The 19,688-nt window shown below is 33.7% G+C and overlaps 1 protein-coding gene across 4 annotated transcripts in view; it reads right to left on the reverse strand.

The window, feature by feature from the left end:
• The window catches only part of KCNH7 (potassium voltage-gated channel subfamily H member 7), a 476,848-nt gene that overhangs the window by 156,628 nt on the left and 300,532 nt on the right, over positions 1-19,688 (reverse strand). For all 4 annotated transcript variants that reach the window (XM_019022597.4, XM_055379105.2, XM_055379104.2 and 1 more), the window contains exon 3: positions 18,710-18,865. In XM_019022597.4, coding sequence (XP_018878142.1) covers positions 18,710-18,865 — 156 coding nt within the window. The remainder of the gene's footprint in view (positions 1-18,709; positions 18,866-19,688) is intronic.

Below are 19,688 nucleotides of genomic sequence, written 5' to 3' on the forward strand. Positions count from 1 at the left end.
ATATATCCTGTAACAAAAACAAACACTGTGGACTCATATTTAAACACCATGTAAAAATAATTATGAATTAATGGTTATAGTTGGAATAGGGGATATTGTAGAAAACTTCTCTGAGACCAATGTGAAGTATGATATAAGTAGCAAGAAAACAGTAAATAATTTTATCATATTTCTGATGATTAGATCCACACCAGTGACATAAAAGTATTTGGATGACATGAGACTTTTAGTTTTAATAAAATAAAAACATTCATCCACTATACATCCACTTTTCTAGGGAAATTGAAGGATGAACAGAGTTTTAAGAAAATATGATCTAAGGCATCATAAGTCCAGGGATAGACACAGGAGTGAGTATAGCCTACGTACATGTATGAGTGATGGGGGGCTAATGTGTTGGAACAGGCAGGAAGGAAGTGAGGTGAGGTAAAGAATAGACCTTGCATATTTAGAATATTTGTATTGAATAATATTGTGAGTCGAGTTTGGGTGGGAAAAGTGGGGTCAACTGTGTATGAGAGGTTTATCATTCCATCTGGAATTCTTAAAGACTTTTGGTTTTAAAGAGTGATGTACTGTACTGGTAAAGATTTCTTTTTCCTGTTTTCTGATTTTTTTTTTTTTGCTCCAAAATTGGATAGTATGGCATATAATGTTATGTATATCTCAGAGTGGCTGATGCACAGAAGGACAAGAAAATACAAACTTTAAAGAGCAGATGTTAAAAATTAAAATATTAACTAATAAATATAACATTAAAATATTAAACTTTAATTGTTAGGTATATAAACTCACTAGTAGTAAAAACTGCAAAGTAAAACAAGAGGATATAATTTTTCTAGTCTGCAATTTTGCAGTGAATGAAAGAAAGCATAACATCTAGTGCTGGCAAAGAATGCTGGGGAGAATTCTGAAATTTTGGCGGTGGGATTGCAGATTGCTGCAAACTCTTTGGAAAGTCTTTGGACAATATCTATTAAAGTGAAAAAACATACACATTTATTTTGACTCAGTAATCCACATATGGGATATTGCAAAGGCATAAAAACTAGAAACAATTGGATTATCCATTAGAAGGAGAATTATTGAATAAATTATGGCATTTTTATTATTTGGAATCCTATGATATTCTTTAAAAGGTTGCTCAAATATAACGTTAAGTAAAAAAAGCAAGTTTAAACTCCATGTGTTCACATAATTTTCATCAAAAAAACAAAAGCTTGTATTTGTTCATATATGTTGTATAAAAGCTTCAAACTTTTAATGTTGACTAGCTCAGTGGGTGGGTTTGGAAGAAGGGAGATATAATGTATGCATTCTTCTTTATATATCTTTTTTTATGTCAAGCATGAATTTGTTTATAAACTAAAAAAACTAATAAAGTAAAACTTCCACTCCTCAAAGAACATAAAAACATAGGAGAAAGTATCCAAACAATAATCTGTAACCCAAAGCTTCTCTAAGTATGATTTACAAGAAAATGCAAAGATTGTCATTTTTATTGTCCCCACAGTAGTCTAGGTCCACATTATCCATGGCTTTACAATTACACACTGACCTTATGGTCAGTCAACTTAAATCTTTGGGCTGCAATATTAACTACCTTCTTATATTATTTAAATGTCATAGACACCATTATCTTTAATATATTTATTATGAACTTTTCCTCAATGCACTGAAGATGCTTCTAAAACATAGAAGAACACTCTCAAAACTCATGAACATTTCTCCATTTTGAGTATACTCTCCCAGTGGATGGTTTTTTTCTACATGCACATATTTAATTCTGTCTTCACTCCAATGACTCCTAAATATTTATCTCCAGCCCAGACCTCTCCTCTGTGTTCCAAACCTGTATATCTAATAGATTCATCAACATCTCCACTTGAAAGACACCTTACAATCTTATAACAAGTCCAGTTTCATAATCTGACCCTCCAAGCCCGGGCTTTTTTTTTTTTTTTTTTTTTTTTTAGTGAATGGCATCACAATCCATCCAGTCATATAAGCCTGAGACTTGAGGACCATTCTAGATACTGTTCTCTCTCTTCCACTCATCCCCAATATTCCACTAATATCAATCCCTTAATTGTATTGATTTCACCTCCTGAATGTCTGTTTTCATTTCTCTCATCTTCACTGTTCCTACATATTTCCAAGCTACTATACTGGTTCACATAATTTCTTGCAAGAAAATGCTATCACTCTTCACATTTGTACCATTATTGTCCGCCCTTAAAAATAATAATTTTTATCTTTAAAAAAATTCAGAAGATGGGCACAGTGGCTTATGCCTGTAATGCCAGCACTTTGTGAAGAAAAGGCATAATGATCTCTTGAGGTCAGGCATTTGAGATGAATCTGGGCAACATAGCAAGAACCCCCATCTCTACAAAAAAAAAAACAAAACACAAAAAAAACTAGGTATGGTGGCATACGCCTGTAGTCTGAGCCAGTCGGGAGGCTGCAGTGGGAGGATAGATTGAGCCTATGAGTTTGAGGCTATAGTTAGCTATGATTGAGCCACTGCACTCCAGCCTAAGTGACAGAGAGAGACCCTATCTCTAAAGAAAGAAAAATTAATATATGATTATGTAAACTATTGCACAATTCCACCCTTCCCCTGTGCTCCCCTGCTACCAATAACTTTCTCTTTGGGGATGGAAGACAAAACTCTCTCCATCCTGCAGCTTCATCTCTGTTCTTTGCTCTCTAGAATCCAGTCACATGGAATTTTAATTCCCCTGGAGGTCTGTGCTTCTTTCAGATTCATGGCTTCTTTCTGTTTGATCCTTTTTACTTCACCTACTGAGCTCATCCTTTAGATTTTAGCACCAAAGTGATTTCATGGGGAAGCTTTTCCTTCCTTCTGAACAGGTTACCACCCCTTTCATAGTTTTCACCACAGTTAATAATTATGCACTTGTTGATTTTCTGTTTAACATTTTTTCCATGACTGGCCCATAGGCCTCAGAAGGGCAGGGCCCCAGGCTATTTTGCTTACTTACCATTGAGTCCCAGCTCTGACTGAATGACCTGGCATGGTAAATGAATTTTCACAAACAGATTCTAAACTGAACTCAGAATGTACTCAATTTTGACTGTAGGAAAACTAGAATATTTAATTGCTTTGGCCATAATAATTAGAGAATCTTAACCTCCTGGAATTGTACTGACTGATATTGAACAAAAAATGTTGATTGAGTAGAACTCAATAGTTCATGGAAAATGGTGAACTCTATACCACGTCCTCTCTACTTGATTTAACTCATTGATGAAGTTTATGTAAAACACCTGTTACAGAAAATTTGAGAATTTAAGAAGGCCAATTTATTATTATAAGCTTTCATTTGTGGTCTAGCAGTTAATAGTGACACAAATCATTGCAATAGAACTAAACATTTTTATTATTAATTATTATGGATATAGAGTTGTACATATTTATGAAGTGCATGTGATATTTTGATGCAAGAATACATTGTGTAATGATCAAATCGGTGTAATTGGGATATGCATCATCTCAAGCATTTATCATTTTTTTGTGTCAGAAACATTCCAATTCTACTCTTTTAGTTATTTTGAAATATTTGTTAAATTATTGTTAACTATTGTTGCTCTAAAGTGCTACCAAACACCAGATCTAATTCCTTCTATCTAACTACATATTGGTGCCTATTACCTATCCCCACTTTATCCCCCTCCCCGTACCCTGCTACCCTTCCTATCCTCTGGTAACCATCATTCTACTACTTCTCTCTGTGATAAAAGACATGACAATGTGCAGACAAACCACGAGTACATTCAACATTAAACTCTGGATTAATAAGACAAAGTTAAGAGTAACCAATCTGCGCAAATAAGATTAAGTAACAGTGCATCATGACAACTGTTTTGCAAGCATTCTTACATATCTCTACTAATAACTTTTATATGCTCAAGTAATTGCCAAGTTGAAAATCAGTGAACTGCATCGAAGTCATTTGATTAGTCTTTAATGCACATGAAATTGAGTTTTAAAGCAGTTTACAAATCAATTCTGCAAGCTTATTACGATGCATTGAAAGTCAATGACTACTTTTATTAATTTTTCATCATTTACTTTACACTCCTCCTTTAAAAAACAATTCACTGGCTTTCTTAAATTAATTACCACATAGGCATTTAGTTTATTCCTATAGTTTAGTCATATCCAGTGTGGTACAGATGGTCTTTTCTGCATCACTAGGTTAATAGGACCATGTTATATTGCATTACAGATTTAGTTGTCTAAGTGCAGTTCATCCGGAAAGAATGCACATTGAGAATTTTGCTCAATGCTAGCACTTTCAGGCATGAAATATAAAACATAGATGAGTGTAATCCTGTTATGGATCTTAACACTGAAAATCATCCTTGTAAGTTAAGTCTTCAGATTTTATTATATTTGATTTCTAACTTGAATAATTAAAATAGATACTATTTAACCTATTTACTATAATGCTCAATAAATGTGAAATAAGAGAAACAGAATAAAGTTTTGCACATACTTTCACACATTTCCAGAAAGAATTACAAGTACTGGTAAACTGCTTACATGATTACAATTTTGTTTAAACACATCCTTTTCATCTAAGAAGGCATATAGTTGTTAATATGCATGAATATAATTATAGTAGTTATAATTAACTACTACTATAATGTCTTTCTCAGGACATGTCATTTTTGTGAAGATGCTGAATATAAATTTAGAGGCTGCATCTTCATCAATCCTGGCATATGTAACTAACAACTTTTTAGTTCTTAACCAAGAAAACATAGATATTCCCATCATCTTTATCTGTGAAAAGTCTATAATTATCACTTTAATCTATACATGCAAAAATGTTAAATATTTTGCCAAATTCATACAGAAAATTCACGTCAGGTTAGCATAAAACAGCAGTTTCCTTGATTAATTTTAGTTTTACCCAAGGTTTGGTGTTTTCTTGGGTCATAAATATCTACATGAGAATCTAATGAAAATCCTGATTTCTCTTTGAAATAAATGTAGATAAATGCATACACACAATTTTGCTTATGATTTCAGAAGTTGAATAACTAACTCACCCTTCTCCCACCAAAGCCCTTCAACATTGACCTCCCCTAAGATCCCCTAGGATTAGTTGATTCTTGATATTCCTTTTAGTTTTCAATTTATTTGCTTACATATTTGTGCTAGTCACATTTCTCATAAAATTATAATGATAACAACTACATTTATAACCTATTTCCTATGGTAATGGGGCTTTAGAAATTGGCTTTACTAAACTTTTCCAGTTTGAGAAGACCTCATCCATCTGCTGCTACTATATTCTCTCCCTCTTTCTCTCTCTCTCTCTCTCCCCACTTCCTTCCTGTGTGAATTGATTCTCATCTATTACAGTTTGGAAGAAAACTATTACACCCACTTTTGACTTCAACCAATTCTTCTAACTTAAGACTACATATAGGGATATTAGAAACAATCATTTTCTTGTGGAAAAACAAAAAATCTCTGCAAAATTATCCATCTACTTTCAATCATTGATTTTTCTCACAATACAACTGCAAATTTCCAATCATTTCCTTCACTCAATTTTTCATCATTTCTATAAATTCTTAGAACCTTGATTATGTCGTATTTTTACTGCAAAAACCCAATTAAATATAATTAGAAGCAGTTTATTCCTGCTTGGTTCTGCTAGGTTGAATTATGGACTGAAAAGTAGAGGGAAACTTAAGTTCAAGTAGTCAAGCAAATTAGACACCATGATGAAATAGGAGAGGATCTGTATGGGGAGTAAAGTAAGGTTTGTTGTAAAGGCCATAAGCAGAGATCCGTCCCCTCACAAAGGGTTGGCGTGGTGGGAGGGTATCTTAGATTGGATTCCTGAAAGTAGATTGTGAAAAGGCTTATTGAGGGAGTACTCTCATGGGTTATGGCTATTAAAAAGGCAGGATTAAGAAGAGGAAGTTAAACTGATTTTCAAATGGAGCTGAAGCATCGGCCAGTCCTCCTGGAGCTCAAATGCAGGGATAGCCCCTTCAGAGTTCTGCCAAACTGAAGCCAGGATACCTGGCCTTTGCATCCCTGTATCTACGAGTCACTGGTTATAGCCACACCACGGCAAAGGCCATAATGCTGGATAAGGTAGTTTCCTGCCTTAAACTACAATTTCCAGGGAGGGGCAGCAGTGTACCTGGAACAGCTGGTATTTCCAGCAGCTGGGCTGTCTCAGCCCTAAGGAAGATGTCTGGGCTTAGGACCACAGTGTCCAGTACAGAGAGAGAATTATAGCCATCTTTTCGCCTGAAAAAATTATGATCTGAATTAAGCCTACAATCAGCTATTATCACACAAAATAAGGATGTGTGAATTGGTATCTGTGTATCCTTCTAATGTCAGAGTACTTACAAGCCTGACATTAAATTTGAAGCCTTAAAATCAGTGGAGAATTTTCTCCAACCACATAACCCTGGATTTGCAGAGAAACACGACTTTTACTCCTGAATCAGAGAGAGAAGAAAAATGTGGTGGGATAAACAGAGATAATGACTAACATAGCTGCCTTTTCTTTTTAGGAAGAAAATTTTCATAGACGGATCCTGCAAGGACATGAGTCTCTCCTACTCCTACTCCTACATATGTAGGAAGGTATATGACGTTGCCTATGAGCTGGTAGAACAACTCAGAATATTGTCAAAGAATGATGTAGATAGCAGCTAGACCGGGAAAGATTATCATTCAATGTGAACTCAGTTTTAGCCAAGTGGCTACCCTGATTAGTGGGTGACAAATGGGCCACTGTAGCCAGCGCAGGCCTGGTGTCAGTGATAACAAACGATCACCAGGGAGTCTACTGACCTAGTAAACTTGAAGCTAGATATGAGGTTCTTTAAAGAAGCAGATCCGATCGGTAATGCCATGAAAGACTAAGAATCCTGTGACATTTCCTAGGGTATTAGATACCAAAGAAAAAGCAAGATCTTATAGTGAGCAGTGAGGATAGGACCAAATTGGAATCTGTAAGTTATGAGTTAAAGGCAGTAAGTGGAGGTCGGAGGAAGTCAGTGCTGTAGCAAGGCATGAGAACAATCACAGGAGCTGCAGCAGCAAAACAGCACTCCCGTAAACATGTTTGCAAAGGTTGACAATATCTGAGGGACATTGCTTGTGATCTGGCTGGGTCATCACAAGAGCAAAGAAGCAAGAAACATGAATTTGGATAAGGGAGATAGGGCAGAAGACAGGACAAGATGGTGGACAGATTTCAGCCTCTTAGGGTTGAAATCTCTCAGTGAGAGGGGATTGGGAATGAAAGCAAACACAGCAGCATAATATACACCTAATTAAGTTTCCATGTGCTTAAAATAACAGCTTAATAAATCAATGCATGCAATACCCATATTTTCTTTTTGATAGATGTCTTCATTTTGTAAATGTCAAATTAAAAAGTCCATTCAAGTCCTGTGAAAGCGATAACATCTTAACCAAAATTGAGCATGGATGATCATGTAGTCATCACATAAACAGATACTCTCTTGATGGACTGTTCCAAACACAAATGGTACAGACACCAATTACCCAAATGCTGTATGTATGTATGAATAGGGACTGTCCCTGATTGGGTGTTGCTAGGTAACACAATCTTCCAAATGATACTCACATGGGGGCTCTCTGGTGTGGATATACCAATTTGGGCATTCATTAACATCCATTGTTAATGAATAAATAATGTATTTTACTCTATCGGGGGAAATTCAGCCAGATATTGGGTGAAATTCACCCCTGATATTTCACGTAGATTCTTTTCTATTTTCCCTAAGTGTCGGCCAGTCTGAGAAATAAAGGGACAGAGTACAAGAGAGAAATTTTAAAGCTGGGTGTCCGGGGGAGATATCACATGTTGGCAGGTTCCGTGATGCCCCCTGAGCTGTAAAACCAGCAAGTTTTTATTAGTGATTTTCAGAAGGGGAGGGAGTGTACGAATAGGGTGTGGGTCACAGAGATCACATGCTTCACAAGGTAATAAGATATCTCAAGGCAAATGGAGGCAGGGCAAGATCACAGGACCACAGGACCGAGGTGAAATTAAAATTGCTAATGAAGTTTCGGGCACTCATTGTCATTGATAACATCTTATCAGGAGACAGGGTTTGAGAGCAGACAACTGGTCTGACCAAAATTTATTAGACGGGAATTTCCTCGTCCTAATAAGCCTGGGAGCACTACGGGAGACTGGGACTTATTTCATCCCTACAGCTTCGACCATAAAAGACGGCCACCCTCCGAAGCGGCCATTTCAGAGGCCTACACTCAGGGATGCATTCTGTTTCTCAGGGATGTTCCTTGCTGAGAAAAAGAATTCAGCGATATTTCTCCCATTTGCTTTTGAAAGAAGAGAAATATGGCTCTGTTCCGCCTGGCTCACCGGCGGTCAGAGTTTAAGGTTATCTCTCTTGTTCCCTGAACATTGTTGTTACCCTGTTCTTTCTTCAAGGTGCCCAGATTTCATATTGTTCAAACACACCTGCTCTGCAAACAATTTGTGCAGTTAACACAATCATCACAGGGTCCTAAGCGGACATACATCCTCCTCAGCTTATGAAGATGATGGGATTAAGAGATTAAAGTAAAGACAGGCATAGGAAATCACAAGGGTATTGATTGGGGAAGTGATAAGTGTCCATGAAATCTTCACAATTTATGTTCAGAGATTGCAGTAAAGACAGGCGTAAGAAATTATAAAAGTATTAATTTGGGGAACTAATAAATGTCCATGAAATCTTCACAATCCACGTTCTTCTGCCATGGCTTCAGCCAGTCCCTCCGTTCAGGGTCCCTGACTTCCCGCAACATTTTCAACTACTGGCAATTTTCTTGATCTTAGAAATAGACACTGTGTTCAAACCCTGGGGGGTGGGGGAAGCACATGACATAAAATTTTTTGCAACTATGAGTAAACTTTCCTCAGATTTCTTTTTTGCAACCATGCCATGTTTCCTTTTTCTATATCAAATTTAATCTTTAAAAAGAGGAAACTTCCAAATACATGAGAATAGTAAACATTAGTTACAGTATAAAACCTTTAACTAAATTAATCTGAAAAAGAGATTGTTTCTATAGTAATGCTTACTGAATGGGAAACTATATTACTATTGCAGCTCTTCATCTTCAAAATAAAGAATGACTTTCAGCTCCAGTGGAGAATAGTAAAAACACTGTAAAAGCCCTCTTATAAACCAGCTCTATGGAAAATTTCTTTGTTCCTTAGCTTGAGGTCTAAAAACTGAGATACAAATTTGAGGAAGTAATGTAGCTATTGAGGCAAATGTGTATTTTATGTGTCAATTATCTAGAGTATTGAGTCCAAAGCATATGAATAAAATTTTAATGGTTTAAATTAGCTAGATAATTGTCTAAATTATCAACTATATTTTGAGTGGTTAGGCTTAGCTTCAGTTGAAGCTTTTAGAAAAATTCAAAATTTTAGTAAGCATAAAAGTAAAATTCTCTTTGATTTGGAAAGTGTAATTTTAGTCTTTTCAAAGATAATGGATATCCTTTATAGTACCTTAATAAGATTAAATGAAAAAGTACACTTTAAAAAATTACTATAAGATACTTCAGAAATTTTAGGTTATTTCTTACATTTATTTTCACTTAAAATTTATTTTTATAGTACTATCTAAACATTCATTAACCTAGACCATGGTTTTCAAACCTTCTTGGGCATCATAATGACCTGAAGTGTTTGTTAAAACACAGCTTGGTGAATTTCTGTGTTTCCGAATCAGTTGTTCTGGTGTAGGGCCCAAGAACTTGCACTTCAAACACATTGCAAGGTGATGCTGATGGTCTCACACTTGAAGAACCATTGGCAGGCAATCTGAGTAATGCCCATTCAGTAGGAAAAAAGTAGCTTAATTATTAACGGAAAAAAATAACTTTTTATGTCTTCTACAAACATGTATTAGGTACTTACTATTTGCAAAATATTAGGTCTATATGGAAGAAAATAAAATGTCCCCGCAATGAAGTAGAGCTGAAGGGTTATGGACCACTTCAAATAAGATAAAGATGTTCTCCAGTTTTCCAGTCTTCACTTCTCTCTATATTTTTACTCCTGGCCTTCTTCATTCATATTACTTGTTTACTAAGCAAACAGATGTGACCAACGTGGTAGTAGAGAAAGGTATGAGGTATTATGATCTCACAGGACCCATGTGGGTGAGTTAAGAATGCTCCACAGATGAAGAGTCCTTTGGAATAGGAATGCTAGAAGAAGAAAAGCATTTTAGTAGAGGGGACACCACATGATACAAATTAGGTGGAATAAAGTGAATGGTAGTTTCAAGGAACCCGCACTAAAATATGGGATGTGATGGGAAATTAGGCTGAAGAAGTATCAGAAGCTATATCATGATAGGTGGATTGTATTATCCATGCATAGGACTTTGGAGTCTTATATTTTAGGCAATAGAGGACCATTGTAAAAGATATAGACAGTGGACTATTATGATGTGATGTATGGCAATATAACGTGTAATCCTGAAGAAAAGAAGCTTAAAGCAGGAATACTAATTATGAGACTATTATATCAGTTCAAGAAAGATGTGTTGAGGGTCTGAATAGGACAATTATAGTGGGCTATATGAGAGAGATAGTTAAGAGATGTGTTTCATAGACTTGGCTAGCCTTTGGTTGGGAGAATAGAGGATTAGAGAGAAGGAGAAGTTTAGTATCATGCCGAGGTTCTGGCTTGGGAGCTTTGGATAATGACTATTCATAATGTATGAAAAGGAAGAGTTTTTGGTGGGATGAAATGGATGGTAGCTGAAGATGGAAAGGCAGTTCTTAGCTTGAAATGCTAAATCGCCCAGAAATACTAAAATCTTCTAAAGGAGATGTCTAGTGGGATATATGAGGTTGTAAATAAGCCCAAAGAAAGATAAGAGCTGGAGATACTGATTTTTGAGAGGGTCTTTACCCTGTAAGTAAACGATGAGTTTGCCTAAGCAGCGTATATAGAGATGACGAGGAAGGAAGGAATATTAAAAGCAGCTCCCAGGGGAGAAACAAACAGCTTTTAAGAGTAGAGTAAGAGGAACAAGCAAATGGTACTGAAATAGCTGTTACAGAGGTGGAAAGACTCGAGGGAATGCGGTGACATGGAATGTAAAAGAAGGGAATCCAATTTAAGTACCAATTTTTGTTTAATTTAGGTTTCCCCAATCCCTTCAAGAAATGTTTAGAGAATTCAAAAGTGTGCATGTATCTGTGTGTGAATCAGAGTATGATACTAGATTCATGCTATAGAAGACATACGAAATTCAAATATAGTTTTCAATAATTTAAAATGAAACAAAAATAATTTATTTAAAACAGTAAAAGTGAAAACCTCTTATACTCGATGACAGTAAACTCGGGCATTAATCACGTAAACAAGAATGCATAATTTGTTTCTCCTCCATTTTTCACATATATTCTACATCATCAAGTATTACAGCTGAAAAGAAGAGAACACACTTTTCCATTACTATTGGCTCCTTTAAATGTGGCCCCCTATGCTTGGTAGGGAATGCACAATTTTCTCTTTCACTCCGTATTATTTCCATTTTTTAGACTGCAAACTTTTTACAGAAGACTTCAGTGAGAAAGTGTTCAATTTCATCTTTTATTTTGTGTTTATATCTATTATGTAGCAATTAATTGGCTCAGTTATTCAGTACTTATCAAAATTTGATAGCAAGATTTATCAAAATAACACTTTCTTCTGTATTTGCTTCATTTCAGGGGACAAAAGTCATCTAATTGTGGCTAGTTCCAGGTCTTCTACAGAGAATAAGTTTATGAAAAATAAGGTCTTCTGAGAGAAAGCTGCTCACTTTTCTTGTGTAGAGTTCCTGGCTCTGAAACTAGGTATTTGTACTGAGAAATGATCCACCACTTAATTCAATATAAAAGAAGTCTCTAAGTTTTCAGAATGTATGGAGCCCAATGTATCATAATGCCTTTTTATAATCCATATTTTCTACTGTGTATTTCCCTCCTTTTCTTTTCCTTAATCTTCGTAATTTAATACCTCCCTTTGTTTGAAGCTATGCTTCTTGTGTAGTCATGTCACATCTTTTCCTTTATTTTGTCTCTATTTCAATAGAGGTATTTAAATTTTCAGAAAGTAACATATTCCCAAACACACAACAACCTTTTTCTTATTACTGTCACTGAAATCCTACCACTCTGAGACACGCTAGCGTGCGCGCGCACACACACACACACACACACAATTACAAACACTTTAGTGAGAGAGTAAGCATTGGTTAAAGGGAAATGCCAGTTTAAAATTTGCCTTTGTGAATACCATTGTATACTTCTTTGTAACCATATTTTTATTTCAGATCATTTCAAGTGATACAAAAGCTGGTAGTTACAATGTAGGTTTTGAAGCAATAATATCACAATTTTGAAGGTTAAGATGTGTCTGCTAAAAGAGGTGCATCAGAATTTTCTATTCTTTATTTTTTTTTAAGTGGCTATCACTGGAACAACAATGTTTGAAATAGCCAGTATCATTATTTTACACTGGTAGTAACATTATACTTCAAAGAAAAAAAATCAGCAGGGGTTTGCCAAAGATGAGAAAAAATATGAAGTCGAAATTGGTTAGTATCAGAAGGTATCAAGCATAATTTGTCTTTCTTTAACTTTTCTGCTTGATTTAACAATCCATTCCTCAAAAACTGACACCAAGTAAAAGGAAATCTAGGTCATATAATGACAGAAGGGTGTAATCAAAACCGATATACAGGTGGTAAATAATGGGCCTTTGTAATGCTCTGGAAATAATTTTATGTGCATATTTTTACTCTATCCAATGCTTCCCTGTATGAGTGACAGCTAAAGCATAGGGAAACAACTTATGTTCATAAAATAAGAAGCAGAATCTCTACTGCATTTGTTATAACTTGTACATAGGACTTTATTTTAATCACAATATAAAGTTGCATAAATTGTGTATTATATCCTGGAGGCTACTGTAAAGACTATCTTCCATTTAGGAAACCAAGGTTTCAATTCTCCATTTACATTCCAGTTTTAAACGGACACATTATCTTTTTTAAAAGTCCCCTTCTCTGCCATGCTGCTGATACACTCTCCCTTTTTCACTTCCATCCAATTTGATGGACCATGAAAGACAACTATTCCGTGGGAAAATATGAGAATTTGAGAAGACAGTGAAGAAACTAAACTAGGTATCCACCATCCAAACAAATTACCTTATTGGTATTCATGACAAATAGAGGTTGACATTAGAAGTGTACTCTCAGGAATCATTCATTAATGATTGCATTTGTTAGTGGAAAGTATAAGAAAATCAAAACAGTCATCAACTTTGGGATCAAGACTTTGGGGTAAGAAGTTTTTTATGGTAGCTCAATTTTTTTTTCTAAATATGTCACCTGGAAGATTGATGAATTAGTAATTCTGATAAGAGTTTTCTCCAAGTGTAATATTGTTCAGGGAAAAACATTTAGAATATTAGAATCATATTACATTAATATATTTGTGTCAATATTGCTTTAAAAGAATATTGTACTGTCATTTAGACATACCTAAGGAAAAATTGCTATTAAGAAAAATTATCAGCTGAGTTATGTTTGATTTGGTATTATACTTAGGTTTACAAAATAGGCTTTTGGGACCATGTTTTTCATTATACGCATATTTTTCTATCTGAATTTATACACAGTATAACAATTTCCTTTCTCAAATATTAAAGTTTTGTGATAAGGCTTCCAGCTTCCCATAGATAATGACAGATATCTAAATTACCAAATCCTCATGGACCCTTATATAAACCTTGGAGATTTAATAAAGGAGGAGTCAAATAAAAGTACCCATAAACCATGCTTATGCAGTAACTAGAGAAAGACAACTTACAGACTTTTATTTACATGTAGATGGGGAATTTGCTAATACAAGCATAATTGGCTCAGAAGAGCACACTGCAACAGAGAGTCAAGGTGAAACTAAATGATGAAAGAGGAGTACAGAAGTCTCCCTGGAGTGATGGAACACTTATTAAACAGAGTTCACCTTCAGCAGAAGAGGGCCTCTCACTGAGTATGAAATCTCAAGAGCAGGTCTGTAACATGAGCACCAGTTCCTGGAGAGACAATAGAAGGGGCTTAAAAAGTGCACAAGACCCCAGATACCAGAGTCACTTACAATGGATAGTCAAGCAGGTTGACGTCAGACTACTTGTCGGCAACAGTTGATGTAAGAAAAGAATGAAACAATATTGACCAGAGTCACAGGGCATAGAATATGGACCAAATACTATGTCATATCTACCTAGGCTGTCCTTCAAATGTCAAAGTGATATAAAAACATGTTAAACACGAGAGAACTCTGAAAATATTTTACCCACACACGTTTCCCAAAGGGGATATACTTCATCTAAGAAGCTGTGTTTGGGGAATCTCTGACAAAAAGACAGTCATGAATACATTTCACTAGAAATTTGAGGCCAAAAGAAAAGTAAGAAGTATATACACATTATCTACTTGACAAGCTAGAAATAACATATCCCAACAAAATGGGAGGGAGAGGAGAAGAAAATAGATAAGCTGACTGAGTACCTTACTGGTAACAGATGAGAGTCAAGTGATGTTATTTTAAACTGACACACTGAATGGCAGGAGACTAAAGATACTCAGGAGCACAAAGATGAGCCTTAAGAAATAGAATATTGTTGACGAAAACTGCATGGTGGGAAGCAGAAGAAAAGGATTATAAGCTATTAGGTTGGTGCAAAATAATTGAGGTTTTTGCCGTAATAATTTTATTTTTGCTCAAAATAGGGAACCAAAATACACTGACTGAGGAAAAGAGGAAAGAGTTAAGGAGAGTATATAACATTTTCTTATAAAGATAACTGTTGGAAAAAAATATAAATTTTCCCAAATACCAAAAAAACCCCAAAACCAGAATAAAACAACAAAAACCAGTTTTTAAAAGGGCAAAGAAAAGATAACATAATGAAGTACTTCAAGAAAGTATATTTAACCTAGAATATGTTAGTATCAAGAAAACAAACACATCAGTTGCGTCAATAAATGTAAATACCTATTGCAGTTATAATCAATTAACGTAGAAGTATCATTTTCTTATAAGCAATAAAGAAAAGCTTCACATTGCATAAAAACAGCACACTGTATAAAAAAGACACAACCAAAACAAAGGCAAATGACTAAAAGATGGCTTTAAAATACAGAAAGAAAATGGAAAAAAGAAAAGACTCAAGTGTCATGATTTAAGATACAGTAGAATTTAGGTGGAAAATTAGTAAACAAAAATGAGATACTTTGTAATGCTAAATGCTAATTTATACTAATAAAAAATATATGGCTACCTATGAAATATGAATATCTATGAAATAAACAAGAGAAGCAATATTCATAAAACAGAAATTGCAAGAGATAGAATGAGAAATACCAAGAAATATTCTAACAGTAGAAGACTTTAATACACTTTCTTAAACCCAAGACATATCTGGAGGACAGGAAATAAGTAAGGATATAGAAGACAGCATAATAATAAGGCAGAGTTTTAAAAGTAGATATCAACTTTTGTAGCTTGATATTCTGTAATATCACTTTTTTTCATATTCACATGGCATACTCATGAAAATTGATCAAATAATAAACTATGGGCAAATTTTAGACAATTACAAAAAGGGAAATAATACAAACAGCATTTTATGACTGTAAGACAATAAAACCCGAAGTTTTTAACAAAAAATAATACTTTAAAAATACCTTTCCTACTGGAAAACTAAAAACTATATTAAACAACTCAAGTTAAAAACTAGGAAAACAAAAGTTGCATATTTTCTAGGAAAAATAATATTACATTTCTAAATTCATGGGGTATAGCTTACACAGTGCTTAGATAAAAATATATAGCCTTAAAATCATATACCAAAAAACGGAAAGAATGAAAATAAATCGATGCAATGAAAAAGAGGCAACAAAGTAAGCTGATAAAAACTGAATTAAGCATATAAAAGCAAAATTTTGTGAGTTTGAAAACTAATAGAATTAATAAACCAATAAAAAGTTAAGTCTTTGGGAAAAAACTACTGATTAATCAACAATTTTAAATGGAGAAAACAATAATAAAAGAAATGAGAAATTTCAAGAAAAAAACTATAGGAACTGAGGATTTTTTAAAAAAATCATAAAATACTACCTTGCATAATTCTATTGAAACAAAATTTAAATATTTACATGAAATAATTTCTAGGGAAATAATGTCTAGCAAAACTGAAACTAGTTAAGATTGATAATTTGAGTAGACCATTATTAAAGAAGAAAAATAAATTTGTCAAGGAGCTACTTCACAAACAATTACCACAAATAAGTACCTCGATGACTTTACAGGGGAATCACACCTAACTTTTAAAGTCTAGATAATCCTCAAACGACTTAAATGCTTCAATAGCATACAAAAAGGAGAAGAAACTCTCAACTATTTTTGAAGGAATTATAATATTGATACCAACACCTTAGAAAATTGCACATATGCAGGCAAAAATTATAGATCAATCTCCCTATTGGATATTGATGCAAATTGCAAAATTAATATGCGTTAAGAGAACCCAACAACATATTACAAAATGAAATATATCATGTCCAAATGTGTCTTCTTCCAAGGATGCAAGAATGGTTCATATTAGTAGCTTCATTTATAAAATATATTTTAAAAAAAGGAAAAGAAAAATACACTCATTTCCACAGAGGCTAAAAAAGGCACTTTACAAATTTCAGCACCCATTATTAAAAAATTTAAGTCAATGGAAACTTTCTTAGAATAATAAAGCACATACAACTCAACTCACATGTCATTATTTCAATTAATGGGGAAAGTTTGAATTAAAGGCACTCGCACAACAATCAGAGCCAGGGCGTAGTGTTCACTGTTGATTTCTTTTTAATGATACCTTGGAGGTAATAGCCAGCACATTTTGACAAGAGAAAACTATGAGATGTACAAGAATTGGAAAGGAAATATAAAACAATTTTTATTTTATGTGATAGAATATTTGAAAAATTCATAAAAGTCAATGTATAAGTCACTGTAAACTAAGAATTCACTAAGATAGTTGGATGTAAAATTAATGTATTCAGAAAGAAAAGTTACTTTTATAAGAAAATATAATGGGAAAAAAGTTCCATTTATAATAGCAGCAACAACAAAAGTTACATGTCAAGGAGCAAAGTAAACAAGTGAGGAAAATTTTAAGACATTCCTGAAAGACACGAAAATTAGACTTAGAAAATAAAAATGCATACTATATTTTTGAATAGAATTACACCATTATAGAGACATCAATTGTCTTCAAGTTAACTTACACAATTAATGTGAATCCAATAAAAATATTAAATAATTTTTTGTAGCTCTAGAAAATTTGCTTCTAAAGTTCACATGGAAAATTAATCAAAAAATAACCTCAACCTTCTGAAAATTAATATCGAATAATAAGGGATCATGGTATATTATTTATTGTATACATAAACTGTATGATTCTGAGCGATAGATAGATCAACAGAACAGAACAGAAAATCCAGGAATAGATTCAAGCACATATGGAAGTTTAGTGTGTAATAAAGGTGGCATCTTAAATTACTGGCGAAAAGATAGACTTTTTAATAAATAATGTTAGAACAATGAGTGAGCCATTGAGAACAAGATAAATTAACTGTATACTCTGCACTATACACCAAAATAAGCTTACAATGCATCAGAGATCCTAAAAAATGAAATCATACAAGTTCCGGGGAAAGGAAGTGATTTATTTAGAACCTTGGAGTGGTGAAAGCTTTTCTAATTATGTCTCAAAAATTCAGATGCAATAAAGGAAAGGGTTATAAATTTAGACACATTACCAAAAAACCCTTTAAATAACAAAAATTATGAAAAAGATAAAAGATGCATTATTTTCTAGGTAAGCTATTTGCAGCTTACTTTACAAATTGACAAGATAGAGAAAAAACAACCAAAATGTATAAAAGAAATGGATAGTTGATAAAGAAATGTCCTTTGTGCTTAAATATATGAACCTTACTCATAGAATAAATACAAACTAAAACTAATTGAGGTACTACTTCTCACTTACGATAATGACAATAGTCGAGAAAACGGATCCTGACATGCTTTGTTGGCATAGTTTTGGGGAAAAGGGCTAATTCATGGCTGGTGGTAGTGTAAAATGGTTCAAACCATGTGGAGGAGAATTTGACAGTATCTGAAAAGATTATATATGCATCACCCTTGACCCAGGAATCCCACTTAAAGGACCCTGAAGATACATTTGTCCAACAATATACATATGAAAATACATAAGCAGAATTTACTCTGGCATTATTTGTAATAGACAAAGTTTGAAAACAACCTAAATATCCATCAGGTGTCAGGGGACTGGTTAAATACATTATATTATATCCAAGTTAAATGGCTTTCAGAGCAGCCAACAAATTTTGGAAGGTACCAAAAGGTAACATGAGCTAATGGCTTACTCATGTCAAATTATTTTACTTCAAATATAAAGATATTTTGAGAACTGAATTGAAATGAAGACTGTATTAAAGTGACTACAGTAGCAGAATTATCAAGAGCATTGAGTACACATTGCCTTTTACTTACGGTTTACAGTTTTGATTGGTAATATTGGGTTTACCCTCTCTGGGGTGGCAGCGTTTTCATTATCCGTCACATATTCAAAATTAATGATGAACATCATAGCCACGCCCTCTTGGTTTTTCACTGGAATTATGTGAGTGTTACAAATAAAAGTGGACCCTAAGGAGATTAAAAATGAATGTTAGTTAAAAATATGCCTTCATTCTGAACTATCAAGTAACATTAAAATTGAAATATACTCAAGGAAATTTGTATCTTAAATGATAACTGATATTAAAAAATAATTTGATCTTTTTTACTTCATATTTTATTGCATACCATATTCATTTAAAATACATATGTCTTTCCAGAAAAACGTTACAAATAAATTCAGTTACTGCATTGTGGAAAAACAGAAATATCAAATTCTATTTGCTTTCACACCCATCCCTATAATAGTTAATTTTTAAAAAGATATATTCTTTAACTTTCTAGAAATAATTCTTACCATTTTCTTATAAATTTTGATTAAATCTGAATCTCTATAAAATATAGCTGTATAAAAAATGAAGGCAACTCATGTCATCTTGATTTTAAAAATAAGCAACTTATGTGCTTTTTCTCTTTTAATTTATTGGACATAAAATGGTAAATTATTGACTCTATCTTATATATGTTACAGTAATTCTTTTCTTTTCTGTGCAAAATTCACAACGTCCAAATTACAATGGTTTTGTTTGGTTTTTATTCTGTTAGAAAATAAGAACAAAGTTTTGTCTATATTATTGTGTTAGTAATCTTCTTCATGAGATGGTACTCTTCAAGATGATATTCTTCTAAAAGCAAAATTACAGGGCTAGTAAGATATATTTCATTAGAATTCTGTGGAAATGAAATAAACAAAGGTATGACTCAGTTTGCAATCAACCACCACCATCCATCTTCCAACAGAAACCCACAGGTCCAAGATTCAGAGCATACACTTGAAAAGTAGACTTCTTTT

This window comes from Gorilla gorilla, chromosome 11 (genome assembly GCF_029281585.2).
Source record: "Gorilla gorilla gorilla isolate KB3781 chromosome 11, NHGRI_mGorGor1-v2.1_pri, whole genome shotgun sequence".
NCBI lineage: Eukaryota > Metazoa > Chordata > Mammalia > Primates > Hominidae > Gorilla > Gorilla gorilla.